At 35.2% G+C, this 27,078-nt stretch overlaps 1 protein-coding gene across 1 annotated transcript in view; it reads left to right on the top strand.

Moving 5' to 3' along the window:
- CPNE8 (copine 8) overlaps positions 1 to 24,694 on the top strand; it is a 212,518-nt gene extending 187,824 nt beyond the window's left edge. Inside the window, exons 17-20 of the mRNA XM_041736348.1 lie at positions 7,112 to 7,214; positions 8,116 to 8,173; positions 13,856 to 13,929; positions 22,590 to 24,694. Of these exons, the coding sequence (XP_041592282.1) occupies positions 7,112 to 7,214; positions 8,116 to 8,173; positions 13,856 to 13,929; positions 22,590 to 22,778 (424 nt within the window). The 3' untranslated portion in view covers positions 22,779 to 24,694. The remainder of the gene's footprint in view (positions 1 to 7,111; positions 7,215 to 8,115; positions 8,174 to 13,855; positions 13,930 to 22,589) is intronic.
- Positions 24,695 to 27,078: the final 2,384 nt, after the last annotated feature.

Below are 27,078 nucleotides of genomic sequence, written 5' to 3'. Positions count from 1 at the left end.
TTTTTATAAAATAAAATGTAAAGTTCCTATGAATTTTTAAGGTAAAACAGCAAACTTCAGAGAAATTCCAAGTTTTCCATATCTGCTTCAGATTCTATTCCCAACTCTTTTGATGGTATGAATATATTTTCCCCTTCTCTTAGGTATACTTTCTGGTGAATCAAAAGAAAACCAAAATGTAAATGTATTAAGCTCAGCAGTCAAAAGACACGGAATGGCTGAATGGCTAAAAAAAACAAGACCAAACTATATGTTGTCTGCAAGAGACTCGACTTAGGTTTAAGGACATACATAGACCAAAAATGACGGGGATGAAAAAAGATATATTCCATGCACGTGATAACCAAAATAGAGCAGCCAGGGGTGTCTATGATTATACCAGAGAAGATAGACTTTAAATAAAAACTGACACAAGAGACAAAGAAGGTTATTACATAATAAAAGGGTCAATTTATATGATATATTGATTGATATGTACAGGTATCCTTCACTTTCAAAAGTTCACATTACACTTACATTAGGATCTGTTTTCACTAACCAAAATAAATCCAAAGATTTTTTGCTTTTATAGATTTCAGTGTTTGTTTTACAACAAGCTGTTATAAAAGTAGCCTGAATCACAAGCAGCAAGAGTCATGTCACTAAGCTCTTTCCTTAGGAACTACATTCAGCATCTAAGTGTCAAGGTGCCTTAGCTTTGAACTCTATCTGTGAGCATCTGTGCTCTATCTCCACTGTGCATCTGTTAGCAAGATGTCTCCTAAGGTATCAGAAAAGCCCAAGATAGGATAGGTTATTTTTTAGGTCTGGGAATACTCAAAAAACTTTCCATATAAATTAATGGTAATTGCTTTTTCATTTTATACCATTTCTGCTTATGGGGGCTTTCATAAGAATGCTCCGTTTTCTGATAGTGGGAGAAACTTTCATATCTATGAAGTATTATTCAGCCTTTAAAAAGGAGAGTCTACCATTTGTAACCAAATGGATGAACTAGACACAGAAAGAAAGAAAAAACTTCATGATCTCACTTATATGTGGAATTTTAAAAAGCCAATACATAGAAGCAGAGAATAGGGTGGTGGTAACCAAGGGAGGGGAGGCAGGGTAATAGGGAGATATTGGTCAAAGGGTACAAAGTTGCATTGTGCAGGACAAATTAAGTCTAGATTTCTAATATGTTATGTGATTACTATAGTTAAATACCATATTGAATACTGGAAATTTGCTAACAAAGTAATATGGGAACTATGTAAGGAGATGATATGATGATATTATTAGCTTGACTGTAATAATCATTTCATTATATATATATATATCGAATCATTATTTTGTATGTCTTAAATTGAACTTTTATTAAGAATTAAATTTTTCTTAAAAAGTGTCAATTCAACAGGAAGATATAATCATTATAAATATGTATGTGCCCAATATCAAAGCACCTAAATATATAAAGCAAAAGTTGACATATCTGAGGAACAAATAGTGTAATACAATAATATTAGAAAACTTTGGTACCCCACTTTTAATAGATTTTTTAAAAAAATTATTTATTTATGATAGTCACACAGAGAGAGAGAGAGAGGCAGAGACATAGGCAGAGGGAGAAGCAGGCTCCATGCACCGGGAGCCCGACGTGGGATTCGATCCCGGGTCTCCAGGATCGTGCCCTGGGCCAAAGGCAGGCGCTAAACTGCTGCGCCACCCAGGGATCCCCCCCACTTTTAATAATAGATAGGCCATCCATATCAATAAAGAAAGAGCAAACTTGAGCACCACTCTAGACCAAATGGACCTAACAGACATACAGAATATTTCACTCAATAGCCCCAGGATGCATATTATTTTCAAGTACTAATGAAACATTCCCTAGGATAGATTACATTATAGGACACAAGTCTAGTCTTAATAAATTTAATGATTAAAATCATTCCAAGTCTCTCTTCTGAACACAGTAGGAAAAAAAGAAGAAATCAGAAAAAGTCACAATGAGTGGAAATCAACATTCTCTCGAATATTCACTGAGTCAAAGAAAAAAATCAAAAAGGAGTTGGGAAATATCTTGAGATAAATGAAAACACAATATACCAAAATTTATGGAATACCACAAAGACACTATTAAGAGGCAAGTCTATAAGAGATAAACACCACATGTTAATAAAGGAGAAAAATCTTAAATGACAAAACTTATTATATCTCAAGGAACTAAAAGAAGAAAAAGTACAGGTTAGCAGAAGGAAGGACATAGTAATAATTAGAGCAAAAATAAATAGAGAATAAAAATCAATAGAAAAAATTGACAAAGGCTAGAGTTCGTTTTTTGAAAAGGTAAACAAAATTGACCAGCCCTTAGGTAGACTAAGAAAAAAAAGAGAGAAGACTCAAATAAATGAAATAAAAAATGAAAGAGAAGACATTGTAAGTGATGTCACAGAAACAAAAAATATCATAAGAGACTGTTATGAAAAATTGTACTCTAACAAATTGAGCAACCTAAAAGAAATGGATAAATTCCTAGAAACATATAGTGTACTAAGAATAAATCAAGAGAAATAGAAAGCCTGCACAGACAATAACAAATAAGGAGATTGAATCCGTTACCAAAAATCTTCCAACATAAAAAAGCTCAGGGCCAGATGGCTACATTGGTGAATCTTACCAATGATTTTAAAGAAGAATTAATACCAATTCTTCCTAAACTGTTACAAAAAATAGGAGAGGGAATACTTCCAAGTCATTTTATGAACATATGAAATCATACGATCATCTCAAGAAATAGAGAAAAAGCACTTGACAAAATTCAATACTTTTTCATGATAGAAACTATCAACAAACTAGGTACAGAGGAATTTATGTCAACACAATAAAGGCCACAGCTAACATCATACTTAATGATAAACACTAAAAGTTTTCCTCTAACATATACAACAAGGCAAGGATACCCACTCTCCCAATCTATTTAACATAGTTCTAAGACGTCCTAGCGAGAGCAATTAGATAAGAAGAAGAAATAAAAGCCATCCAAATTGTAAAGGAAGAAAGAAAGTTATCTCTTTTTGCAGAGAACATGGTCTTATATGTAGAAACCCTAAAGACTGAAGAAAACAAAACAAAGCCAGATAGAATAAAACAAAAAGAAACCTTATTAGAACTGATGATAAATGAACTCAGTAAAGTTGCTGGACAACCTATAAAAAAGTTGCATTTCCAAACACTAACAATAAACTATCTGAAAAGGAAATTAAATAATCCTATTTTGGGACACCTGGGTGGCTCAGTGGTTGAGCGTCTGCCGTTGACTCAGGGCATGATCCCAGGGTTCCAGGATGGAGTCCCACATTGGGTTCCTCACAGGAGCCTGCTTCTCCCTCTGACTATGTCTCTGCCTCTCTCTCTGTATCTCTTATGAATAAATAAATAAAATATTAAAAAATAATTCTATTTACAATAGCACTAAAAAATAAAATACTTAGGAATAAACTTGAAGTGAAAGGCCTTTGTAATGAAAATTATGAAACATCAATGAAAGAAATTAAAGCAGACGCAGATAGATGGAAAGACATCCTATGTTTATGGATTGGAAAATTAATATTGTTTAAATGTCCTTACTACCCAGAGTGTTCTACAGATTCAGTGCAATCTCTATCAAAATCTTAATGGCATTTCTTGCAGATATAGAAAAAAACAATCTTAAAATATATGTGAAACCATAAAGGACCTTGAATAACTGAAGCAATCTTGAGAAAGAACAAAGCTGGAGGCATCACACTGTCTGATTTTTAAATATACTACAAAGATGCAATAATTAAAACAGCAAGGTACTGATATAAAATAATGAGAACATATATGGATGCCTGGGTGGCTCAGCGGTTGAGCATCTGCCTTTGGCTCAGGTCATGATCCCGGGTCCCGGGATCAAGTCCCACACTGGGCTTTTTGAAGGGAGCCTACTTCTCTTTCTGCCTATAACTCTGCCTCTCTCTCTCTCTCTGTATGTCTCATGAATAAATAAATAAATAAATAAATAAATAAATAAATAAATAAAGTCTTTAAGAAAATAAGCATATTACCAATAGAACAGAATAGAGAGGCCCCGACTAAAGCCTGCAGGTGTATGGCCAACTGATCTTTGACAAGGGTGTCAAGAAGATACAATAGGGAAAGGATAATTTCTTTAATGGTGTTGGGAAAACTGGATATACACATGAAAAAGAATGAAATTGGATACTTATACTACCACTCACAAAAGTTAAAATTGATTAAATATAAGATCCAAAATGATAAAACTCCTAGAATAAAACATAGAGAAAAACCTTGATATTGATCTTGGCAATGATTTCTTGGGAATGACCCCAAAAACACAAGCAGCAAAAGCAAAAATAAATGGGTGGGACTACATCGAAACAAAGTTTCTACACAGCAAAAAAAGTCAACAAAATGAAAAGGCAACCTTGGAGTATAATATTTGCAAACTATATATTTGATAAGGGATTAATTTCCAAAATATATAGGGAACTCCTAAAACTCAATAGCAAAAATACAACTAATCTGATTTTAAAAACGGGCACAGGACTGGCATAACCTTTCTTCAAAGAAGGCATACAAATGGCCAACAGGTATATACAAAATGCTCAACGTTACTAATCATCAGGGAAATGCAAATCAAAACCACAATGAACTATCATTATCACTTCACACTTGTTAGCATGACTATAATCAAAAAGTCAAAACGATAACAAGTGTTGGCAAGGATATGAAGAAATTGGAACCCTTGTGCACGGTTGGTGGGAATTTTAAATTGGTGCAGCTGCTATGAAAAAAACAGCATAGACATTCCTCAAAAAATAAAAACAGAGCTACCAGAAATCCTACTTCTGAGTATACATCCACAAAAATTAAAAATCAGGATCACAGAGAGATTTCTGCAGCATTACTCACAACAGCCAAGATATACTCATTGGATAACAATAAGATATTGGCACTTAAAAATTTGTTAAGAAGTTTGATTTCATGTCAGTTGTTTGTTTTTTTTAACCATGTGCACACATATAAGGGACACAAAGAAAATTTAGAAATGGTATATTTATTATTTTGATGCTTTTGACAGTAACATGAATTTATGTTACATATGTCCAAACTCATCAAACCATATTCCTTAATTATGTAGGGTTTTTTGTATACCAATTATACCTCAATAAAACTGGAAAAAATATGTAACAACTGAGACTTTCCTTATGGATGATCAGAAGTGTTGAAAGAAAATAAAAATAAATACGCTCCCCCTCCCAAAATCAGTTAAGCCACTTGAAGTAATATTTATAGAAATGCATAATGTTTAACTTTCTGTATTGTTTTTAAATGTGGTAAGATTTTGCCAGTTAAGAGCATCATATGGTAAGGAAAGCAGAGAAGCCACACTCTTGTACTCGTAGTAGCTTTTCTTACTACAATTAATGGCCTTTCATTAATCACATGAAATATAAAACCCTATGTTTCTGAAGCATAGTAAGAAATGCTTTTTAAAAAATAATGGGTACTTAAAAGTTAAAAAAAAAAATGAATACCTGAGGGAGATTATCTGAGTTCCTTAATTAAGAAAAAAAAGTTAATCATGAAATAGGAAATAGTCTCAGATCTGGTTGGGATTGTTTTTCATTGACTGTGTTACCATCACATTTATAAATTCTTTAATGTTGAAGGTCAGTTCAATATTGTGGGAGTATTTTTGGCTTGTACATTGTGGAACCAGTTCAACACCATCTTCATAGGATGTGAACATGCCACTAACTGTAGCCTCTTGATCTGTCTATAAAATTACCATTTTGTTAGCTGCATGAACAATTACTAGTTTCTCTAGTCTATGGCAAAGTTGTATTTTTTTTTTGTCCATATGGTTGTTAATTTTGCTCTCCAAGAAATGTTTTCCCTGTCATATTATGCTATTGGTCTGTCCTTGACCTGTTCAAACTTGATCCCTTTGGGTACTTCAAATTATGAAGGAGTTTTATGGTAATCAATGGACATGTTCTTGAACCCAGTTTTTCTGTGATACTTTTTTCCTATGATTCTATAATACATAAATACTCAGTGGTTTTTTTTTTTTTTACAGAAGTAGACCAAAGTCTTCTTGTTTATTATCTCCTAAGAGTACTATAATGTTTGCTTATTACTAGACATGACCTGAATATTAATGATATACTAAAAATCATAAAGGTTATTATGATTTGTTTATAGAGGTTATATTTTTTGAGAATATAATCTAGATACCCAGAATGTAGAACACAATGGAAAAAAGAGATATAATGAAATAAAACATTCATAAAATTCTCCTATAAATTACTATTATTTGGTGAGAACTCTGATAAACTTTAAGTACTAGAATATGTTCTTATATATCTAATTTTTGTCTTTGTTTGGTATCTTTTCCCCTTGTTTCAGCAGTTTAACAAATATTAAGAACTTGAACTCTGGAGATGTGAAAAAGTGTTTCTTCCTTTGAATTTTTTTTATTCAGATGAAATTAACATAACAGTAACCATTTTGAAGTTTAGCCGTGTGACATTCAGGATATTCACCATGATGTGCAACCATCACCTGCATCTATTTTAAAACAAAAAACATTTATGATTATTGCTACAATTTCTAAAACTGTATTATATATTGAGTAGCATGCATGCAATTTCTTTATTAGCAACGCAGAGGTATGTAATCTTGATTTTAAAGGCAAAGAAACAAAGTTTAGATAGCTTAAGTAATTTACTGAAGATCATACACATAATGTGTTGCTTAGCTAGGATATCTGTTTCTGAAAGCTATATCCATTCTATTGTGTTCAACATATCCACATCCAGCTCACCTATTATTAGTGAATGAATTTCCAAGGCAGATAGGCATGTCTGTGTGCTGGCATGCAGCAGTATGGCTGTTAGTCTAGTGTGCTATTTCAGAAAAATGTATTATTTGAGAGCTTGCATAATATAGACTCCTAGCATATGCTTAAATATTTCCTTGAGATTAAAGGTTTGTTGACTATCACAATATTTAGCAACCATCACATACAGAAGAACTGTTTTTATTTTCCATGGTATTCTTTATCTTTTCATTGCTTTAGATATGCCTCTTCTGTAAAAGATGGTTCCCAGTATTTTGTGCTCCTGATTGTGACAGATGGTGTTATCTCGGATATGGCTCAAACCAAGGAGTCCATAGTCAATGTGAGTAGGGGTCATTCAGTCTTGGGGGTGGCTAAATGACAGCCTGGTGCTACTTAGTTTGAATAAGCAGGGTTTACTTAATACTGAAACAAAATGCCCATGCCTTTGCAGTTGATTGCATTCTTAACTTTATCCAGACAACTCAAATGCATAAATAACATTCATTAATCCTTAAGGACTAACCTGAGCGGTGTGGATGACTGAGTTGTAACAAATTTATGTCCCTCTCCAAAAAAGATAAATAAGATAATAGCATCACTTTCATGTCCATGAGTGTATTTACCTCTACTAGTTGAATGTACTTGTACACAATGTTACAGTTGTCCAGAGTATTTCTTGTCTTAAAAATTCAAATTGAACTAATTAGCATATACTGTATTGTTTTCGGAAGTAGAGGTCAGTGATTCATCAGTCTTCTGTACTTATCATTTGTATTCACTCATTTACTATGAAAATTGCTTTTGTATCCATTGGGTGTTAATGAGGTAGAGTAGGGTATTACTGTTTCACAAATAGAGTACCTTTTTCTCCCATTTAGCAACTGAATGATTTTTGAGAGGAGAGAGAACACGAATAAAGTGACCAAAGATACCCAAGTCAGCTTAGGAAGATATTGGCTGAGAATAGCAAGTGAAAGCAGATGGGAAATACTTTTTATTTTTTATATTGTCCAAGGCTGGTCATTCCTGAAGAATGTCTCACTGAATAAGTGTGTGTACAGAGTTCAAAAAGAAGGAGTAAAATCAAGCATATTATCCTGTGTTAACTTCAAATGTGTCCAAGACTATTTTAGTGAACATCTTGAAAAAATAGCAAAGCAGTATATTATTTTCTTCTTAAACTTCATTTTCTTAAGAACTCAATTTCTTAATTGTGAACTAATTGTGTATTTTCTTTGAAGGCTTCAAAACTTCCAATGTCGATAATTATAGTAGGTGTTGGACCAGCAGAATTTGATGGTGAGTAATAAAATTTCAGTACTATTCCATGGGAATTTATTTACTCTGATTCATTGTGCTCTAAGAGTTCTATCACTCTTTTTTGTATATAAGAATGTGAATATGAATATGGATCTGTATATAATGTCCATGTACATATACACATAAAGATGGATATCTCATGATGAAATCTATGTTTAGTTGAGCAAATGAAAAGATCTAGACTAGAGCATTATCTCTTTTGTATAGATTAATTCAACATGTAGCTTTCTATTCCATTAGTGATAGTTTGTACCTCAAAATAATATTTTTTTATGACTGACAGAGTGATAAATTGAATTGTTCCCTGGGCAAAATACACTATGGGTTCACTAAAACCTTTGAGGATGAACCCTAAATTAATAAACCATTAGGTTGCAAAGAGAGATGTTAGCACAAGCATAATATGCTATTTTAATGGATTTTCAGACACTGGCTAGTAGTTGACAGACATGTATAAGTTCTGTCGTATGAAAGAGCAAAGCAAAATGAAAATGGAACTGACCATATGAGAATTAATGACACTTTATAAAATTATGCTAAATTGAGTGACTGGGTAATTCTCTGTTTGGGTTCAGGACTTGTTTAAATGACAATTAAGTGACAGGTGTTTGTGTAACTAGTGATCTGGGTAAACTTCTTTAAGGATGATCTGTTCCCAGTCTTCTGGTGAATTCTTTCAGAGAGAACTCTATGCTGGATGGCAACTGCATGATCACATAGCATTCACCTGGTTCAAGTGTTTTGACAATGTAAACAATGACGGTTTATTTAGCTTGGGGCTGTGGAAATGAGAATAATTTTAGAATATTTGGAACAACCTTTGGTAATTACGGGTTAAGTTAGGCACATACGTGGTTAATTACACTATGATCATCACCGGGATGATTCTTGTTTAACCACCAGAACCACCTCCATGAGGATAGTATATAGATCTGCCAGTCTCAGGGAAAGCACCACAGGCAAAGTTGTTATATTGCTGACCCTGGAAATCCTTTTCTTCGATTCAATGCTTGATTGGTCATGCTTTGCATTATTAGAATCTTCCAATGTCTAAAGCAAAAGTCATTTAGCTCTGACTGCTGCTGCTTCTGCTAATATCTTCTCGGTCTCTGAATATTCACATCTGTGTGCACTGTGCTTCAGGCATGAATTTGCGACAACCTCTCTGGAGTCAAGAAAACTAAGATCTTTCTTGTTAATGCTTCATGTACTTGATCATCTGCATTAATCAGTGATAGACTGCGACTCAAGAACTTCACTGATGGCTAGGGTAAAATCACTCCTGCCTTCTTTCATTACTGACTTGCTTTTGCCTCAAGGATGCACCTCTCATTGGGTAGATCCCAGGTCTTTCTGGCTCCTGTGGAAGTCTGTGGTTAGGTGTATGACCTAACCTTAGTTCACTTGTTCCTCAAGAGCTGCGCACATCATGTGTGACTACAGAACCACTGACCCTTCCTGGTGTATATTTCTGGTCATATATTTCTCTTCAGAGCAGCAGGCACAGCTCTTTGGGTACTACCCTCATCTAGCTGCCATAGCTATTTATTTTCTTCATTTGTTTTGTTCTCAATGAATTATTTATGAGGGTTCTGAGGTATGATCATTTATCATTTCCTTCTCTGACTTCCCAAACTGAAAAAAAAAAATGTGTAGGAATCATTCAGAGACCACAATATAAGGTTTTTATTACTAACAAGGCAGATTTGGAGGATTTGGGTTAACCTCTGCACAGAATAAGACTTGTCACTATTTTTCTGCCAAGGTTAAATGACCTCCGCCTTATCTCCTGGCCTCCTCTCTACAACGGCAGAGCCTGGCCTATTAATCACAGCACAGGGAGAAATTACATTCAAAATTTTTTTTTAATTTTTTTAATTTATTTATGATAGTCACACAGAGAGAGAGAGAGAGAGGCAGAGACACAGGCAGAGGGAGAAGCAGGCTCCATGCACCAGGAGCCTGACGTGGGATTCGATCCCGGGTCTCCAAGATTGCACCCTGGGCCAAAGGCAGGCGCCAAACCGCTGCGCCACCCAGGGATCCCGAGAAATTACATTCAAACTGAGGATAGGCTGCTCCTAATGATAAGGATTTCAAAATCCATCCCTTCTCTTCATTTTAGTAATCCCACAAATCAGTCAGTCCTCTTTCCATTTGGAAAAAGGGAGTGAGGATTATAGGCAAAGAGGAAAGTTGCCTTCCCAGTAGAATTCCTTCCTGGGAATTAGAGTGACACTTTCCTCTGGCAAACATGGGGATGAGGAGTCTGGGTCCTGGGACACATGACTGTAGCTTTCACCATGACAACAAGTTTTTAATAGGAAAGAAACTCTTCCAGGCCAGTACTAGGAAAGTGGACTATTCCACTAGGAAACATAGATGCTTCTCTATTTTTTTTCTCTCCTCTCAAAGTACCTCTCTTCTCTCTGTGGCTAGTAAGAAAAGGGCTGATACTCATGTGTCATATAGAAAATCTTTGACTTGCATTCAGATTGTGTTGTCCTGTTAAGAAGAGCCCTTCTCTCTGCACTTCCAAATCTACCGTAGAGTACGTTTATATATCATATCACAAACACAAACTGACATAGGACAAGACAGATAAAACTTGAACAAGTTACCAGTTAACCACCTAAATCAACATCTATACATGTTTAACAAGAAAGACATTATTTGCCTGGGCAAGAAAGGCAATATCTTGTCATCTGTTCTTTGAGGTAGAGGAATTCAGAATAAACTATTAGATTAGTGAGTATTCAAAGGTCTCACTTCTGTATTTTAATAAGAACAATTTCAAACTTTCTGTGATTTTTCACTCCTCCATTAAGCACTTTTATTGAAAAGAAGGGTTTCTCAAGGCAGATTTCTTTATCCTTAAAAGGCAAAAAAGTCAAATTAGAGCAGCGTTGGGCTACCAGCTTTGATCTGAGTTAGTAGAAGGGGAAAAGTAGAAATAGAAGGAGTTCAGGTGGGAATGTGAACTGGTAAAGCCATTCTGGAGAACTGTGTGGAGGTTCCTCAAAGAGCCAAAAATAGACCTGCCCTACGACCCAGCAATTGCACTGCTGGGGATTTACCCCAAAGATACTGATGCAGTGAAACACCGGGACACCTGCACCCCGATGTTTATAGCAGCAATGTCCACAATAGCCAAACTGTGGAAGGAGCCTCGGTGTCCATCGAAAGATGAATGGATAAAGAAGCTGTGGTGTGTGTGTGTGTGTGTATATATCTATCACACACACACACACACACACACACACACACAATGGAATATTACCCATTAGAAACGACAAATACCCACCATTTGCTTCAACATGGATGGAACTGGAGGGTATTATGCTGAGTGAAGCAAGTCAGTTGGAGAAGGGCAAACATTATATGGTCTCATTCATTCGGGGAATATAAAGAATAGTGAAAGGGATTAAAGGGGAAAGAAGAGAAAATGAGTGGGAAATATCAGAGAGGGAGACAGAACATGAGAGACTCCTAACTCTGGGAAATGAACAAGGGGTAGTGGAAGGGAGGTGGGTGGGGGATGGGGTGACTGAGTGACAGGCACTGAGGGGGGCACTTGAAAGGATGAGCACTGAGTGTTATACTGTATGTTGGCAAATTGAACCCCAATAAAAAATATACAAAAAAAAGAAGTAGAAGGGGTTCAGATTTCATTATGTCTCCCACCCACAGAAAGAGGTATAATTCTCTCTCATAAACTTTTTTTTTTTCCAAAGACAAGTACTTGTGGGGAGCTGGGGCTCACAGTCTCAGGCTCCCTGTGGAGCAGGTGAAAACCTGAAGGGTCAATAGGACCCATCCACTGCTTCTATCCTGTATCTTTTCTCCTTGTTCTCAAAGCATAGCCTCCAGTTCTTGCTTCCTGCAGCATTTTAACTTAAAGGACATGCTGAAAAGTAGGAGATAGTTTAGAGGTTCCCATTCTAATACATGGTTTCCTGAATAACTGTAATCTGCCTTCTTTGGAATGAAACGTTCACAAAGGCTGATGGAAATTGTAGGGGATTGTGGAAGGTGAGACACAGATGATCATCAAATTCTTGTTTTCTATTTGAGTGAAGGAGAACTTCCTGCAATTGCTGGATTTTCATGATCCCTGTGCATTTATATCTCAGTCATATGAAAAATTTGAAAGCAAAACAAAACCAAAGAAAGGAATTAACTATTGGAAGTATTTGAGCATGATTTCTCCTATTCACATTTCTAATAAGTATGGAAAAAAATAGATCTTCTTTAAAAAAAATTTTTCTTCTTTTTCTCCTTCTTCTTCCCTTCTCTTTCTCCTTCTTGTTCTTCTTCTTTTTCCTCTACTTCATCTTCTTCTTTTTTTTTCTTTTTAATTCCAGTTAGTTAACATACAGTGTAATATTAGTTTCAGGCATACAGTGTAGTGATTCAACACTTCCGTATTACAACCTGGTCCTCAGCATGATAGGTGCACTCCTTAATCCACATGACTTGTTTTACCCATCCCTCCACCTACCTCCCCTTTTTAACTATCAGATTATTCTCTGTATTTTTTTTTAGATTATTCTCTTTAATTAAGAGTCTGTTTCTTGCCTTGTCTCTCTCTTATTTTTTCTCTTTGCTTATTTGTTTTGTAGATCTTTTGTATTTTCAATAAGTTAATTTCTTTACTATTGATAATATATATTTATTAAATTATGACATATATTGCATATCTAAGCAAATTACTGAGTAGTGGCTCTATCAATTATGTGCACTAGCAATGTTTCAGCTCAGAAATTGACTCATGAATATGTGTAGAAAAGTAAAATTTAAAACAATGTTTTTAACCCAGATGCATTATCCAAACACTAAAGACAGTAACGAAAATTTGAGGATTATATTCTGACCAGTGGCCCCTCTGGACTCTGGTGAATGTCATGTGTATACAAAATGAATTATCAGTAATAGAATTATACTTTAAACACAAATTAGCATTCTTCGTGTAATTAATTATTTGGAGAATTCTCACTGAAAACTTAATAAACCCTGGAAAATGCTCTTAATTGCAGCATAACATTACTTTATTACCAGCTGTCCATTTATATCACAATATTCACAAATACCAGCTGATCTGTGTGATGTTGAGATTATTTAACTAAGAAAAAAAAATCACACTTCAGAAAATCATACTTAATCTAAACATGTAGGGCAGAGCAAATACCTCTTTGTTTTAAAATCCATTAAATACAAAGTTGGGCAATATGGATAGACAGCTTTGTTGTAGTTTCAATGAGAATAAAGTTCAAATTGTTATTGGGAATTCTGAGGTTAGTGCCACCTTTCTTAAATTGGAAAGACAACAAAAGTTGTGGAATGGATTAGCATCACTTGCCCAGTCACGTAAGTATACAATCCAGAATTGAGAAGCTCTGAGATGGGGAGATACATCTATACTACAGTGGCTCTTCCATCTTTCAAAGGGTCACATGAGGTCTGGGCTAGCTTTCTTCATTTGTAAAATTTTCACTCAGTCAAGTTTTGTGGCAGAATGACTGAGGAGGTGAAGGGATCAACAAGCTTTCTGCCTTGACATGGGACGCATTGCTACTTCATGCATCTTGATTTCCTATCACCTACATTGTTAGAGTATATGGATGAAATGCACTGAATAAATGGTCTTATTTTATTTTCAAGCAATGGTTGAATTGGATGGAGATGATGTAAGAGTTTCTTCCAGGGGAAAATACGCTGAAAGGGATATTGTACAGGTAAGAAACTTAATGGAAATTATTTTGCTCATTGTGAGGACATGTCAGCTCTGATTTGTAAATAAACAAATTACATTGAAAGCAGGACTCTTAGGTTTTATTTATTTTAGTTGGTTGATTCTCTATGAAATGCATGGCAAGTAGGGCCTGAAATAAAGTGCCCAGTGACTCTCTTGTATTTCAGGTTCACCATTTATAAAATAGTATATGTCTTTTCCTACTTTCATATTACCAGAAAATATCATTGAGATCTTTGGTAAAATTAGAGGCTAGAAACATAACAGACTTTTTAATACTGCTTATCTATTCATTGTTCAGTCCTCAAAAAAGATTAAATATATTTTAGGACAGCTGATTATATTTCAGTGTAAATAAATTTAGTGGTAACAAACTAAAACTTTAGATATTGTTATATTCCTCCCTAGATTACAGTTAGAAAAGTGGAGAAATAGATCTTATAATTATATGTAAATATAGAAATTTATATTAAAATATAAATTATATATAATTTTGAATGTAATATGTAGATGATATATGATATATAATCATATATGATAATATAACATAATAATTGATATAGCATATATAACTTACAGTTGTTAAAATCAAGAAAAATTACATAACTAAAGCCTACTATTCAGGGAGTGAATAGAAGGAAAAAATCAGCAACCAATCAATATAGTTCAAATTTATTATTGAAAGCAAGCCGTTAATTCAACTAAATGGCTACATATTAGGTTTCCATATCCTTTAGGTTTCTACATGAGAAAAAAAGCTGTGGAGTGCACTTTTTAAAGTAGGAAAGCAAAGGTCTCAACACATGCTATAAAAATTTTGAAGGAGCAAATAATGGACTTTAATATTATCCTCTTAATAAACACCTATATATTCACCCAAAAAACAGTCATTAAGAGAATCCCATGGAATTTGGAACATTGCAGAATTTGGCTCAAATCCCGAACCGTGATGAGTTTTCTAAATTTCAGTGTTCTGGCATTGTTGTAAAGATTAAGGAAGATCATGTATATAAAACCATTTCTGAAATAGAACTCAGTAAAAGACCACCAAAACTGGTTAAAATAATTTGAGGAAGAAATATAAAATAATCTATAAATATGTTAATATAAAGATTAATGTTGATAAAGATTTTAAAAAGCATTGTACTTTATTGGGCAGCAAAATTAAATTTTATAATAGAAACATCTGTGTAACAGTTTTTTAAAAGAAAATAAATATGATTTAAACTTTTTAACTTAATGTTCTTGGTAGAGTAAAAAACACACACACATGAATGATTAGGTTAAAAGCAGCTGAGAAAAGGAACATGATGATGTGGCCATTTATTTAAGTATCCCATGGTGTTTTGTTTTCATAATTAGACACATGATTGTTCACCTTAACCTTATTAGCATAATTATAGGTCTAAGTAATTACACTTTATCTAAAAGCTCTTCATAATGTCTGACTCATAGTTTCCAAAAAATCAAATTACTGAAGGGAAGTATGAATTTGAAGTTCTTTGGAATGTGTTATGTTGCTACTGTAATGCATTTTTACAAAATTGGTAGAAGCAGCCGTATGTCTCATAGCATCACCATGATTCTAAAGGGAAACTTATTACTATTTTTTTCTGGAAGAGGTAATTACAATTGCCTGCATTGTTAAGATTTCCTTTGAGAGGGATGATCTGTTTTGCTAGTGACAAGCAACAGTCATGCCTATTAGCATTTATAAAATAAAAACATCCTTGATCATGAAAGTATTTAGTCTCTCAACAGATACACTACATTGGGCAGAATATTGAGATTGGACCCAGATCTCTGAAATTACAATATTGTTACACTGATCTTGAACAAATCTGTAAATCTCTTTGAGACTTCATTTCATTATCTCTAGACTTTAAATTCTTTCATCTCTGCTCTTTTCATGATGTTGTGAGTCTCAGAGGAAGTAGCACATGAAAATGCTTAATTACCTATCAGTATAAGGTATATATTCATATAATCATGTTTCTTCTTGAAAGAAGAGACGAGTGTCTCTTGAGACCAGTGTTCCACCTTACAGTAACACTGAGATCCCCAAATATCCTGAAGACTCCTGGGGATATAACTAAATACTCAAGGGATTTTACTACATAAAGTTGAACTGAGAGAGTCATTAGATCTTATATATACTGAATAGGAAATTAAAGTGTCCCCAGAGAATTAGTAGCCTCCTGAATGACTGTGACATCTTGACTTACATGCCTACATTTAGTTAAGGGAATTTGATAGACCCTGCTCTAATTTCACGGAGATGTTCCTAAATGGGGATTGGTCTTTTAACAATAGTAAGCAGGGTAATCATTTACATATTATATTGTGTTGAAGAATTAGCATTCTCTCTCACCTGAAGTAAGGTTTTAAAAGCATTCCTGCATCCCAAGGGTATGTGGTTGGCTTCAGTCTGTTAAGCAGGTTAAACATCTGACTCTCGATTTTGGCTCAGGTCATGATCTCAGGGTTGTGAGACTGAGCCCCACATTGGGCTCAGCACTGGGTATGGAACCTGCTTAGGATTCCCTTTCTCTCTGCCCCTCCCCCCATCTAAAAGAAATAAAAAACATTCCACCATCACAGTTTTCCAAGTTCCACCATCCACTAAAATGTTCTTTAAATGACTTATTTTCAAGAATAGAAATACTCTAGAATATTTAGAATGGTGATTTATAAGGGCACACCAAGGACAATACTGTTGGTTAAAATATCACCAGAAAATAGGGTCTGTTTAAGCTCTTTTAAACTTTTCATTACTTCCAATTTCTTATATGTTGAAGCAAATCAAGTTAATGCACTGGAAATGAACCCAGTTTTTTAAAGTAGGCAAACAAAAGCCTAAGGGTGCAAATAATAACAAAGGCCAAAGGTAGCTGAGATTCTGCAGAAAGTTGAGGGTATTGGATGGAGTTCTCATTATTTTTTTTTTTTAAATTTTTATTTATTTATGATAGTCACACACAGAGAGAGAGAGAGAGGCAGAGACACAGGCAGAGGGAGAAGCAGGCTCCATGCACCGGGAGCCCGACGTGGGATTCGATCCCGGGTCTCCAGGATCGCGCCCTGGGCCAAAGGCAGGCGCCAAACCGCTGCGCCACCCAGGGATCCCTGGAGTTCTCATTATTATGTCAAACCTTAAGTGGCTTCCAACTTCCTCATATAATAATAATATTGAGTCGTTTATTAGTTCTTTTTATGCTTGGCAGGCTAAGAGCTATAGTATCACTTCATTCAATCCTTACTTGACCTTATGCATGTACTTTGACTACTACATTTTACAAAAAAGAAAGAAAGAAAGAAAGAAAGAAAGAAAGAAAGAAAGAAAGAAAGAAAGAAAGAAAGGAGGTTCAGTTTTTCTTGTCCGTTGTCATGTAGCTAATAAGAAATAGAGTCAAGATTTAACTTTAAAATGTCTGATTATAAAATTCTTGACAAAAATTATGTATAATTTTATTCTAAAACCTAAACACATAAGATTTTCCATGACCAGACCCTAATCTTCCTCTTTACCTAATATCACACACACACACACACACACACACACACACACACACACTTGTCTAGATAATCAGGACTACCAACTGTCTTTGCATCACACATTTCCATTGTTCTTATTTTTATTTTTTCTTATTATTTCACCTGGAATATGCTTCTTCCTTATCCATGCTGATTGAAATCCTACATTTTGAAAGTTCCCACTATATAGCCTTGCACAAAGTACTCTCCGCACCCCTGAACTAATTTCCCTTCTTTGTCAGTTTATTCACAAACCACTTTATATCTTCTTCAAAATACTGGTCACTTTTTGTCTTGTAATAATTAATGAATAAGGAAACTTATAACAACTTGTGCAAAATTATTTAAGTCATAAATTGGTAGATCCAAATTTCTAACAGTTCCAATTCCAAAAGCAGCAATCTTTCTGTTATAACACATCTCCTCTCATAAAAGCCAATATTCTAATGCAGATTGTTAAAATCTATTTCCCTTTTCATATTACTATAATGGTTCATGTATCAGGGTTAGGTCAATTTAGGTTCAAATAGTGAATGATACTGGTAAGTATCTGATCTAAATTAACTAAACTCTCTTAAGTTTCAGTTTCCTCTTCTATAAATTGAAAATATGGGTAACATGCCTATAAAAATTTAATGAGATATTGTATAAATCTTTTAGCAGAAGGCCTGTTACGTACCAGTTGCTCGATAAATGCATAATGCCAATATTAGTCATTATTATTAGATAGTATGTTGGCATAGTCCAGTGTAAAGGCATTTTTATGTCAATATTTCATAGTAGCTGTACCTTGACATGGGACACTGTAGTCAGCCTTATGTGTGATTATATTCATTGCCTCAAGATTGAATCTCATGACTATAGTATAAACAGTAAGCAAGATGAGATCCTATGGTTGTTATTCTAAAACTTAAATGAGTTATTTTCATAGATCAATATATGTAAAGACTTTCTATTTGTTTGTGCTATGAATTGGCCATTGTGTATAATGCAGTGTCATTTCTTCTGGCTACATGCAGCTGTTGGCTAGCCTATCATTTTCTTAAAAATTATATTTAAATCATATTTTCCATTAAAAGGAGAATAATAACCTTGAAGGCTGAGACTTGAAAATCACTAATGGAGTTCTGCACAGTAGGAACAATCAAGTAAAATTGAGCAGAACAGCAACTAAAAGTCCATTTGCCCAAACTGACTCAAAACTTGTTTTCACAAATAGGCAAAGCTAGCCATTAGAGCAGCCATGTAGAACATTTTCCTTGTATTAGATGGATGCTAAAATAATAATAATAATGATGATAATAAAAATGTAGAGTATCAAAGATATAGTGTATTTCTACAGAACAGAATGCATTTATTGGCATTCTTCAGATGAATGTATTAAATCAGTGCAAAGTAAAAACTGATTTATCCCTTTAGATTGAACATTTTAAGGGTCCAAGTTAATTTGTGGGGACAGTCAATGAACAACACTTACCTACAAATATGTGAGCATTATTTTGAACCCCAGTACAGTGATCAGAAATGAATGATAAAAAAAAAAGACAATAATCAGAGTGGTCTGAGAAGTTGAATGGAAAATGATCGTGGAAGGATATGAGCGATAATGTTATAGAGGGCACATTTTGTCCTGACAGCTTTAAGATTTGACATTAAAGAGAGGTAAAGGAAATGAAGTCACTTGTCATTTTCATCTCTCACTTAGGAAAAGTTCCTTGTGAAATGATTGAAGAGCTGAATGTCCCGTGGGAAAGGTTTAGATAATTTAGGTTACTGAGTAGAAAGTTCTTAACACTTTTTGTCCACTCCCAGCACACAGGTCGGATGAGGTATACGCCTGTTAATAACAGGAACTCGCTATGGCAGTGATTCTCACCATGGAGGCAAGGTCCCCCAGTATTCAAGAGGAAGGCAGATTTTGTGGCCCCACTGAACAAATCTAAGTTAATTGTGGTGTATACTTTCCTCTTCAGCTGAAAACTAAGATTTCTTTCTTGCTCATTATTTATAAACATGTTTTAAATATGAGCAGAACTGCATGTATTATGAGAAGGGTGGTTGTGAATCTGAGTTTTCACATCCCAGAGCATCACATTCTTAAATGTGAATTTTAATTTACTTCAATAAAAAAAAAAATTAGCACATCTCATAGCATTTGCTGGGGAGTTGAAGCATTGGGTGTTTTAAAATAACAAAAAGGCCAGGAATTACTTAGAAGACAACTGATATTGTACTTAAATTTGATAGGGCTAAATGGAGAAGGATAGTCCTTGTATTTAATGTTTGATGTGAATGTAAATAGAAAACTATTAAGAATATAGTTTCATATTTATATTGAATATATACATGTATAGGTTGATGAATAGTAATAGTGATGATTACAACTATCACATATAGTATATATTATGAGTTGAACACTGTTTTGAGCACTTTACATGTTAATTTATTTAATGTAGCAACCTGATGAAGTATTATTCTTATTATCCTCATTTTTAGAAGAGGAAATGGAGGCAAAAAGTGGAAAACCATCTGTCTAAGATCACACAGCTAATAAGTCGGAGAACCAGGCCCTGAACCTGGGCAGTCTAATTCCAGGGCTTGGGAGAATAGAGGGTCAAAAGATAAATGAGTTTAATGTCCATAGTGTGTAAGTAAAGGTAAAGAGTCAAAGAAAAATATAAGAGCAAAATTGAGGGGTGCATCGGTGGCTCAGTTGGTTAAGCGTCTGCCTTTGGCTAGGGTTGTGATTCAGGGTCCTGGGATCAAGCCCCAGGTCAGGCTTCCTGCTTAGCAGGGAGTCTGTTTCTCCTTATTCCTCTGCTCCCCACCTGCTTGTGCTCACTTGCACTCTGTCAAATAAATAAAATCTTTTAAAAAATAAAAGAGCAAAGTCAGAGTAAACCTATAAACCGGTGAGATCAACTGTTTGCTGGAGGTACCATCCTTTCCCTCCAATGTATGTAATAGCTACTGATTTCTGAAAAACTGAACTCTTAAAAAGAAAGTTTAAGGAATAATTACTATATACTAAGCCTACTAAATGCTTATTTTTTAAATCGATGCCTTTTACAAGAAGAATGAAGTAAGCTATAGCAATTAGATATCTTTTTCTCATTAATCCTCAATCTTGTTGATTCCTATTTTCTCACTTTTCTAATTATAGTTTCAGAGAAAAAAAAAAACTCTAACCTTTTTTTGCACCTCTTTGATTTTTTGTTAAAAATGTCAAGTCTTGTCCAAAGTTAGATAATTTGACTTCACACAAGCTCACATCCCCTTCAGTTCTCTTCTCAGTTGAAGATTATATTCGCTCTGTTAGTTTCTCTTACCCTCACTTAGCTATCTTCAGGTGTAAGAGAAAGCTTTGTCACCTTTCTACTACACTTTTCTAAAAGCTGGGTTGAGTTTTCCTCCTGGTTTAGCAAGACAAGGTAAAATTATAGTCACATAGGTTGCTTCTGCCTAGGGTATGTCTTATTTAAAAAGAAAAGAGTAATTTTGTACTCTTCCTTAAAAGAGATTGTGTTCACTGCATAAAAGGTATTATACTTGCTATTATTTATATTTCTCAAAATTTTAATTTGGTTTATCTGTAACAACCTGACCATTTTAAAGCCTGCTTACCCATAATAGTTTTTTTTTTCTGAAAGCACATCTTGAGTAGCTACTTAAATCAAATGCAATTTTTTCAAAATAAATTAAACATAGCTATGGTATAGTACGAGATGGGAGCGTGCTTTGTCTAGAGGAGAAAAAAAACGATTTAATTCAACTGTTAAATATTACACTCAGATATTATTCAACATTCTCAAATGTGTTCACTGTGCCTTTTTCTCTAAGACCTAAAATTACTGGTTTCACAACATTAATGGTTCCAAACATTTCCAAGTTGCTTCAAGAATCATCATGTCTCTGAAGGGAAGTTGAACTAATGCCCTCAAGCAGCACATATTTATTAACTTAAGTAACCATTGTAAATGAAGATAGAATCAAGCAATTTATTGCCAGGGTATTTAATGTTGAGCTGATAGTGGCCCTCACATAATTGCTTAAGTAAAGATAGGGCAGTTATTTTTATATGATATAAAAACAAGAATGATGATATTTCAATAACAAGTATACCAACTCTCATGCTGAATTCTTTTTATTTTCCGTTCCAAATAATAGATTTTTCAAAAGCAACATCTGGGACATGTGACTTGACTTTTTGACTTTTTTTTTTTTTACGTTTTAATAATAATTAAAAATACTGCACATGTGTTTTAGGATTCTTTAACAATATACACTTTCTTTTTTTACCCTCCCCTGGATACTGTTTCTACATTGAAAGTTGAATTAGGCATGTACTAACTCCATTTGCAGGAAACTGAGCCCTGAAGAGGTAAATACTCTATCCCACTGGCTGTCAGGTGAGGTATAGAACTCAGAACTGCAGAACACATGTAGCAGCATGATGGCCCTGTCGGAACCAGGAGACATGAGTTATTGGTAGGAAAAAACAGAGAAAACAATTACATCTCTTCTTTTTTTAAAAGATTTTATTTGTTCACGAGAGACAGAGAGAGAGAGAGAGAGGCAGAGACACAGGCAGGGGGAGAAGCAGGCTCCTCATAGGGAGCCCGATGCGGGACGCAATCCTGGAACCCCGGGATCATACCCTGAGCCAAAGACAGATTGTTCAACCGCTGAGCCACCCAGGCATCCCCAATAACATCTCTTTTTAGATAAAGGATATATATTAGAAACGTTTGGTCATTATAGTAGCTAGCTGTTGGCAAAGAATCAAATCTCTTTGTGACACCTGGGTGGCTCAATAGTTGAGCATCTGCCTTCAGCTCAGCGCTTGATCCCAGGGTCTTGAAATCGAGTCCTCCATCAGGGTCCCCTTGAGGCGCCTGCTTCTCCCTCTGCCTCTCTCTGCCTATCTCTGTGTTTCTCGCTTGAATAAATAAATAAAATATTTTTTTTTAAAATCTCTTGAAAATGCATAGTAATTACTATCCATCTAACCATTCCTCCACAGTTAAATGTGTACATGTTTCGATTTTTGTGTCTATTAAATAGCATGCTAAAGTCTCTGAAATCACTTTTCTTTCACCTCTATTTTAGTTTGTGCCATTCAGAGATTATATTGACAGAAGCGGAAACCACATCCTGAGCATGGCTAGATTGGCTAAAGATGTCCTCGCTGAGATCCCTGAGCAGTTTCTCTCCTACATGAGGGCCCGTGGGATCAAGCCATCACCTGCGCCCCCACCATACACCCCACCTACACATGTGTTACAGACTCAGATATGACTGTGCTCTGAATTGCTCAGTTAACTACACGTCATTTAGAACTGCTGAGTCAACGCTTTGCTCCTGGTGCTCTGTAAGGAACCAGGGAATGAGATCCTTTTCTCAGTTTGGTTTCAGCAGTACTGGTTAATATGCTTTCTCGGATCCAAAATTAATTCTCTTTCTAAACCAAAACTGTAAATATAGTTGTTGCATGAGCAACAGAAAAATTGTTTAAATGCTTGAAGCAAAATATGGATGTCTTCTCTGAATCTTTCTCTCTCTCTCTCTCTCTTTTTTTTTTGGACAGAAACAGCTAATTTCCAATGTATTGTTGGGAAAAAGCACAATATGTTTTTAACTCAAATATTGTCCTCGACTGCTGTGTGTATAGGAAAGCAGTCTCTCTGTATCAATGTTTACATGTTACAACTTTTTAAATTTCAATACTTTTATAACTGTTCTTAAGAATAAGAGTTTTGAAAATTGAATCCTTTGTCTTCTAAATTGCAATAGCTATAATCACAAGAGCAATATCTCTTTGAATGACCGTCTGGACAAATGCAATTGCAAATAAGGGAAGGAAGAGATGCTTTCATATTTCTCAGTAAGTGAATTGTCTTATGAAGCCGCATCTGCTGAGTAATGAGTTCCTCTGCGTTGTTTGCCAAGTTTGGGAGTTTAAGCTTAGCAGATGTGTATCCTGTAAGAACATGCATTTTTCATGGAGTTTGGGTTCTAAATTTAGACTGCAGTCAGTTTATGTTCTGCAATTCTCAGTAGAAATAATAAAAAGTCAAACATCGTGAACTGTAAAATGCACAGAAAATACTTTGTGTACAAAGTAGCATCTTTATATTATAATGCTATTTAGAAAGACTAAAACCCAGAATATTTAACTGTGAACCATGTAGCAGCAGTTTTAAACTTTTTATTCCATTATACCTTGTCTAGATATTTTAATTCAAAGGGATACTGGCTCTCCTGATTTGGATTCCTTGTTATCACCTTTTCATGTTGCCCTGCAGGGTGCACAGGCTGGAAGTTTTTTTGTGAAATTCCCAGTTAAATATACACAACCATGTGACTTAGTGCACAACACATTTGTGAAATAACCTACTCCTACATACTGAACTGCCTGTCCACAATTAATTGTAAAGAGTTTTTGCATGTACAGTTTTTACAGGAATAACAGTTTTGTGATGTTGTGTCTAAATTAAAGCATTTCTTTAGAACAAATGGCCTTAAATTCTCACAAAATTCCTGGAAATGATTGTGAATTGCCTTCAAATAATCGAAAAGTGTATTTTTTTCTTTTGTGTCAACAATGTAACTGCTTTATAATATTTTTCCTTACTTATACCCTATTTATTACTTGGTTTATTTCTACTGTATGTTGTTCTCTCTGTCCCAAGTTGACTTAGGGTGACTTTTATAAGCATGAAACTATTTTATTGAAAAGAAAACTATATACACCCACATATCTAACATTATCAATTATATAACTATGTAATAATAAATTGTCCATTTTTAAGTATGTATTAAAATCTTTAAAGGGATAACTATTTGTTCTGGAAATTTTATGTGTGAGTGATATGGAATGTGATGATTTCCCTTAATGCTCATAAATATTTTTACTGGTATCGTTTATTAACCTACCAATTTTTTTTAATTTGCCTTCATTGTTTGTTCCAAAGAAACAAAGATGAATAAGGTTAGTATTCTTTCTTTCTTGGCAAACAGTTATTTTACTTTGAACTAATCAGAGAAAGTGAAGGATGCTTTCTTATCTAAGTAATAGTGTGCTCAATCCTAGTGGGGGCAGATGGCTAAGAAACAATCTTTAGTTACAAGCCTTGCCCTTTGTATGGCAGAGAGTGGTCACCAAAATGCTTGTGATGGGAGATTGATCAATCTATCATCTATCTATCTATCTATCTATCTATCTATCTATCATCTATCTATCTATCTATCATCTATCTATCTATCTATCTAAGAGTGTGTGAGCAGGAGGAAGCAGAGGAAGAGGGAAAGAATCTCAAGCTGACTGCTGAGCATGTACCACAACATGGGGCTCGATCTCACAACCCTGAGATCATGACCTGAGCCCAAATCAAGAGCCAGACACTTATAAATAAAATCTTTTTTAAAAAGGGAAGGGGGACGCCTGGGTGGCTCAGTGGTTAAGCCTCTGCCTTTGGCTCAGGTCATGATCCCAGGGTCCTGAGATCAAGTCCCACATCGGGCTCCCTGCATGGAGTCTGCTTCTCCCTCTGCCTTTGTCTCTGCCTCTCTGTGTGCATGTCTCATGAATAAATGAATAAAATCTTAAAAAAAAAATAGTCGGACACTTAACCGACTGATCCATATAGGTGCCCTGATGTTAGTTCTATATTTTATGTTTTAAAATACCCAGTCTTACCTCATCTCTGTGTAAAGAAACCAAATCTGAAGGGTTTGAGTGATTTATCCAAGTCCATGTAACCAAAGCAGAGCTGGTTACTACTGCAAAAATAACTACTTAAATCTTCTGAGGGATCCCTGGGCAGCTCAGTGGTTTAGCGTCTGCCTTTGGCTCAAGGCGTGACCCTGAGTCCCGGGATCGAGTCCCTCGTCGGGTTCCCTGCAAGGAGCCTGCCTCTGCCTATGTCTCTGCCTCTTTCTCTGTGTCTCTCATGAATAAATAAATAAAAATCTTTTAAAAAAAATTTCCTGAACTGCCATTAGGGGCTTTGTTTTTTGGTTTTTTTTTTTTGTTTTTGTTTTTTTTATTTATGATAGTCGCACACAGAGAGAGAGAGAGAGGCAGAGACATAGGCAGAGGGAGAAGCAGGCTCCATGCACTGGGAGCCCGACGTGGGATTTGATCCCGGGTCTCCAGGATCGCACCCTGGGCCAAAGGCAGGCGCTAAACCGCTGCGCCACCCAGGGATCCCCCATTAGGGGCTTTGTAATGAGAAATCCCAGGAATGAGATCCATAAATGCAAATGCACATCAGTGGTTACACATACAAACTAGGTGTGCGGGATATGTGAACTTTAGGTAATAGACAAGAAAGGATGTGTTGGGAAAAGAGTGATAGCTCTAAGTCATTAACCTCACTGCAGAAAGCAGACTGTGACCAAAGGATGTTGGCTCAGATGTTTATCTCTGGATAATCATGGATGTTATCCTCTCTAATCCTGTTCCTTTCCTCTCTGATGAGAATCATTTTAATTCCAGGATGAGCCATTGGATGTCTACTCAAGCATCTCTGTCACTGGTCTCACCCAGTTATATATTCCCATTGCTTCCCAAATAAATATTAAAATCATCCAGGCTTGTCTCATCACTTTTCCCAAACAATCTGAGTTCTTCTGAGGTCTCAGGCATAGTTCCTACTTTTTCCTTCCATCAGGCTCTCTCCGTAGGCCTCCACCTAAAATACCCTTTGCATCTTCTAGCCCAAGCCCCGATCTTTTTTTTTTTTCCAAGCCCTAATCTTCTTAATCATGTTTTTTTTTTTTCTTAAAAACTTCAGCTAATAGTGATCAGTAACTTCTGTGATCTCAAACATGCACTGCATGTTAGCATATCCATAGCCTCATTATTTATAAGCTATTTTACTTTGGGGCATCTTGATATCTCCCCAGCACCAGAGAATATGATTTAATGGTACCTGGATAAAGGTAAATTCTAAAAGCTTCCCAGTTTACTGTATTGAGTAACAAGGTTGTGAAACTGTTGCAATTAGAGGATATCAGATGGCTCAATCACTACTTTTAAAATCCTCTCCTCCAGCATGTAATATGGGGCTAAAAGAAGAGGTGGGTATGACTTTGAATGGTGGTATGTGTGGGGGAGAGAGTGGCAGTGGAAAAGGGTTGGAAGACAGGCTGTTCTGTTGTTCAGATGTAGTGAAGATAATTAAGTAGGCCGATGTACCTTTTATTGTTATTATGGTAGTTTATCACCTGCTAAGGATATAAAGACATTTCTCTCACAAGATGAGATTGATGTGGTTGTTTCTTAGAGGACCAGCCACTGCCAAAGATCTTACTGAAGAGCATGCTTTTTCCTTTCAACTTGTGTTTACTTCAACTATTTTATATCTTTGTGTTACTCAGATCTGTAATTGACACAAAATGGCGAGATACTCAATAAAAACTCACTTGAAGACTAATTTCTATCATTAGCACAAATCAGATACACTTCCCAATAATGAAACAGAGCTGAGGATCAAATTGATTTCCTTTGAGTGCATGTGGTATCATTTAATAAAGATCAAAAGGATGGAAATCTACTTGTAAAAAGCTAATACTGTGCAGAGCTTTCCTATCA

Source organism: Vulpes lagopus, chromosome 21 (assembly GCF_018345385.1).
Source record: "Vulpes lagopus strain Blue_001 chromosome 21, ASM1834538v1, whole genome shotgun sequence".
Classification (NCBI taxonomy): Eukaryota; Metazoa; Chordata; class Mammalia; order Carnivora; family Canidae; genus Vulpes; species Vulpes lagopus.
The sequence above is the reverse complement of the archived record's forward strand: the minus strand, read 5'-3'. Positions and strand labels throughout refer to the sequence as shown.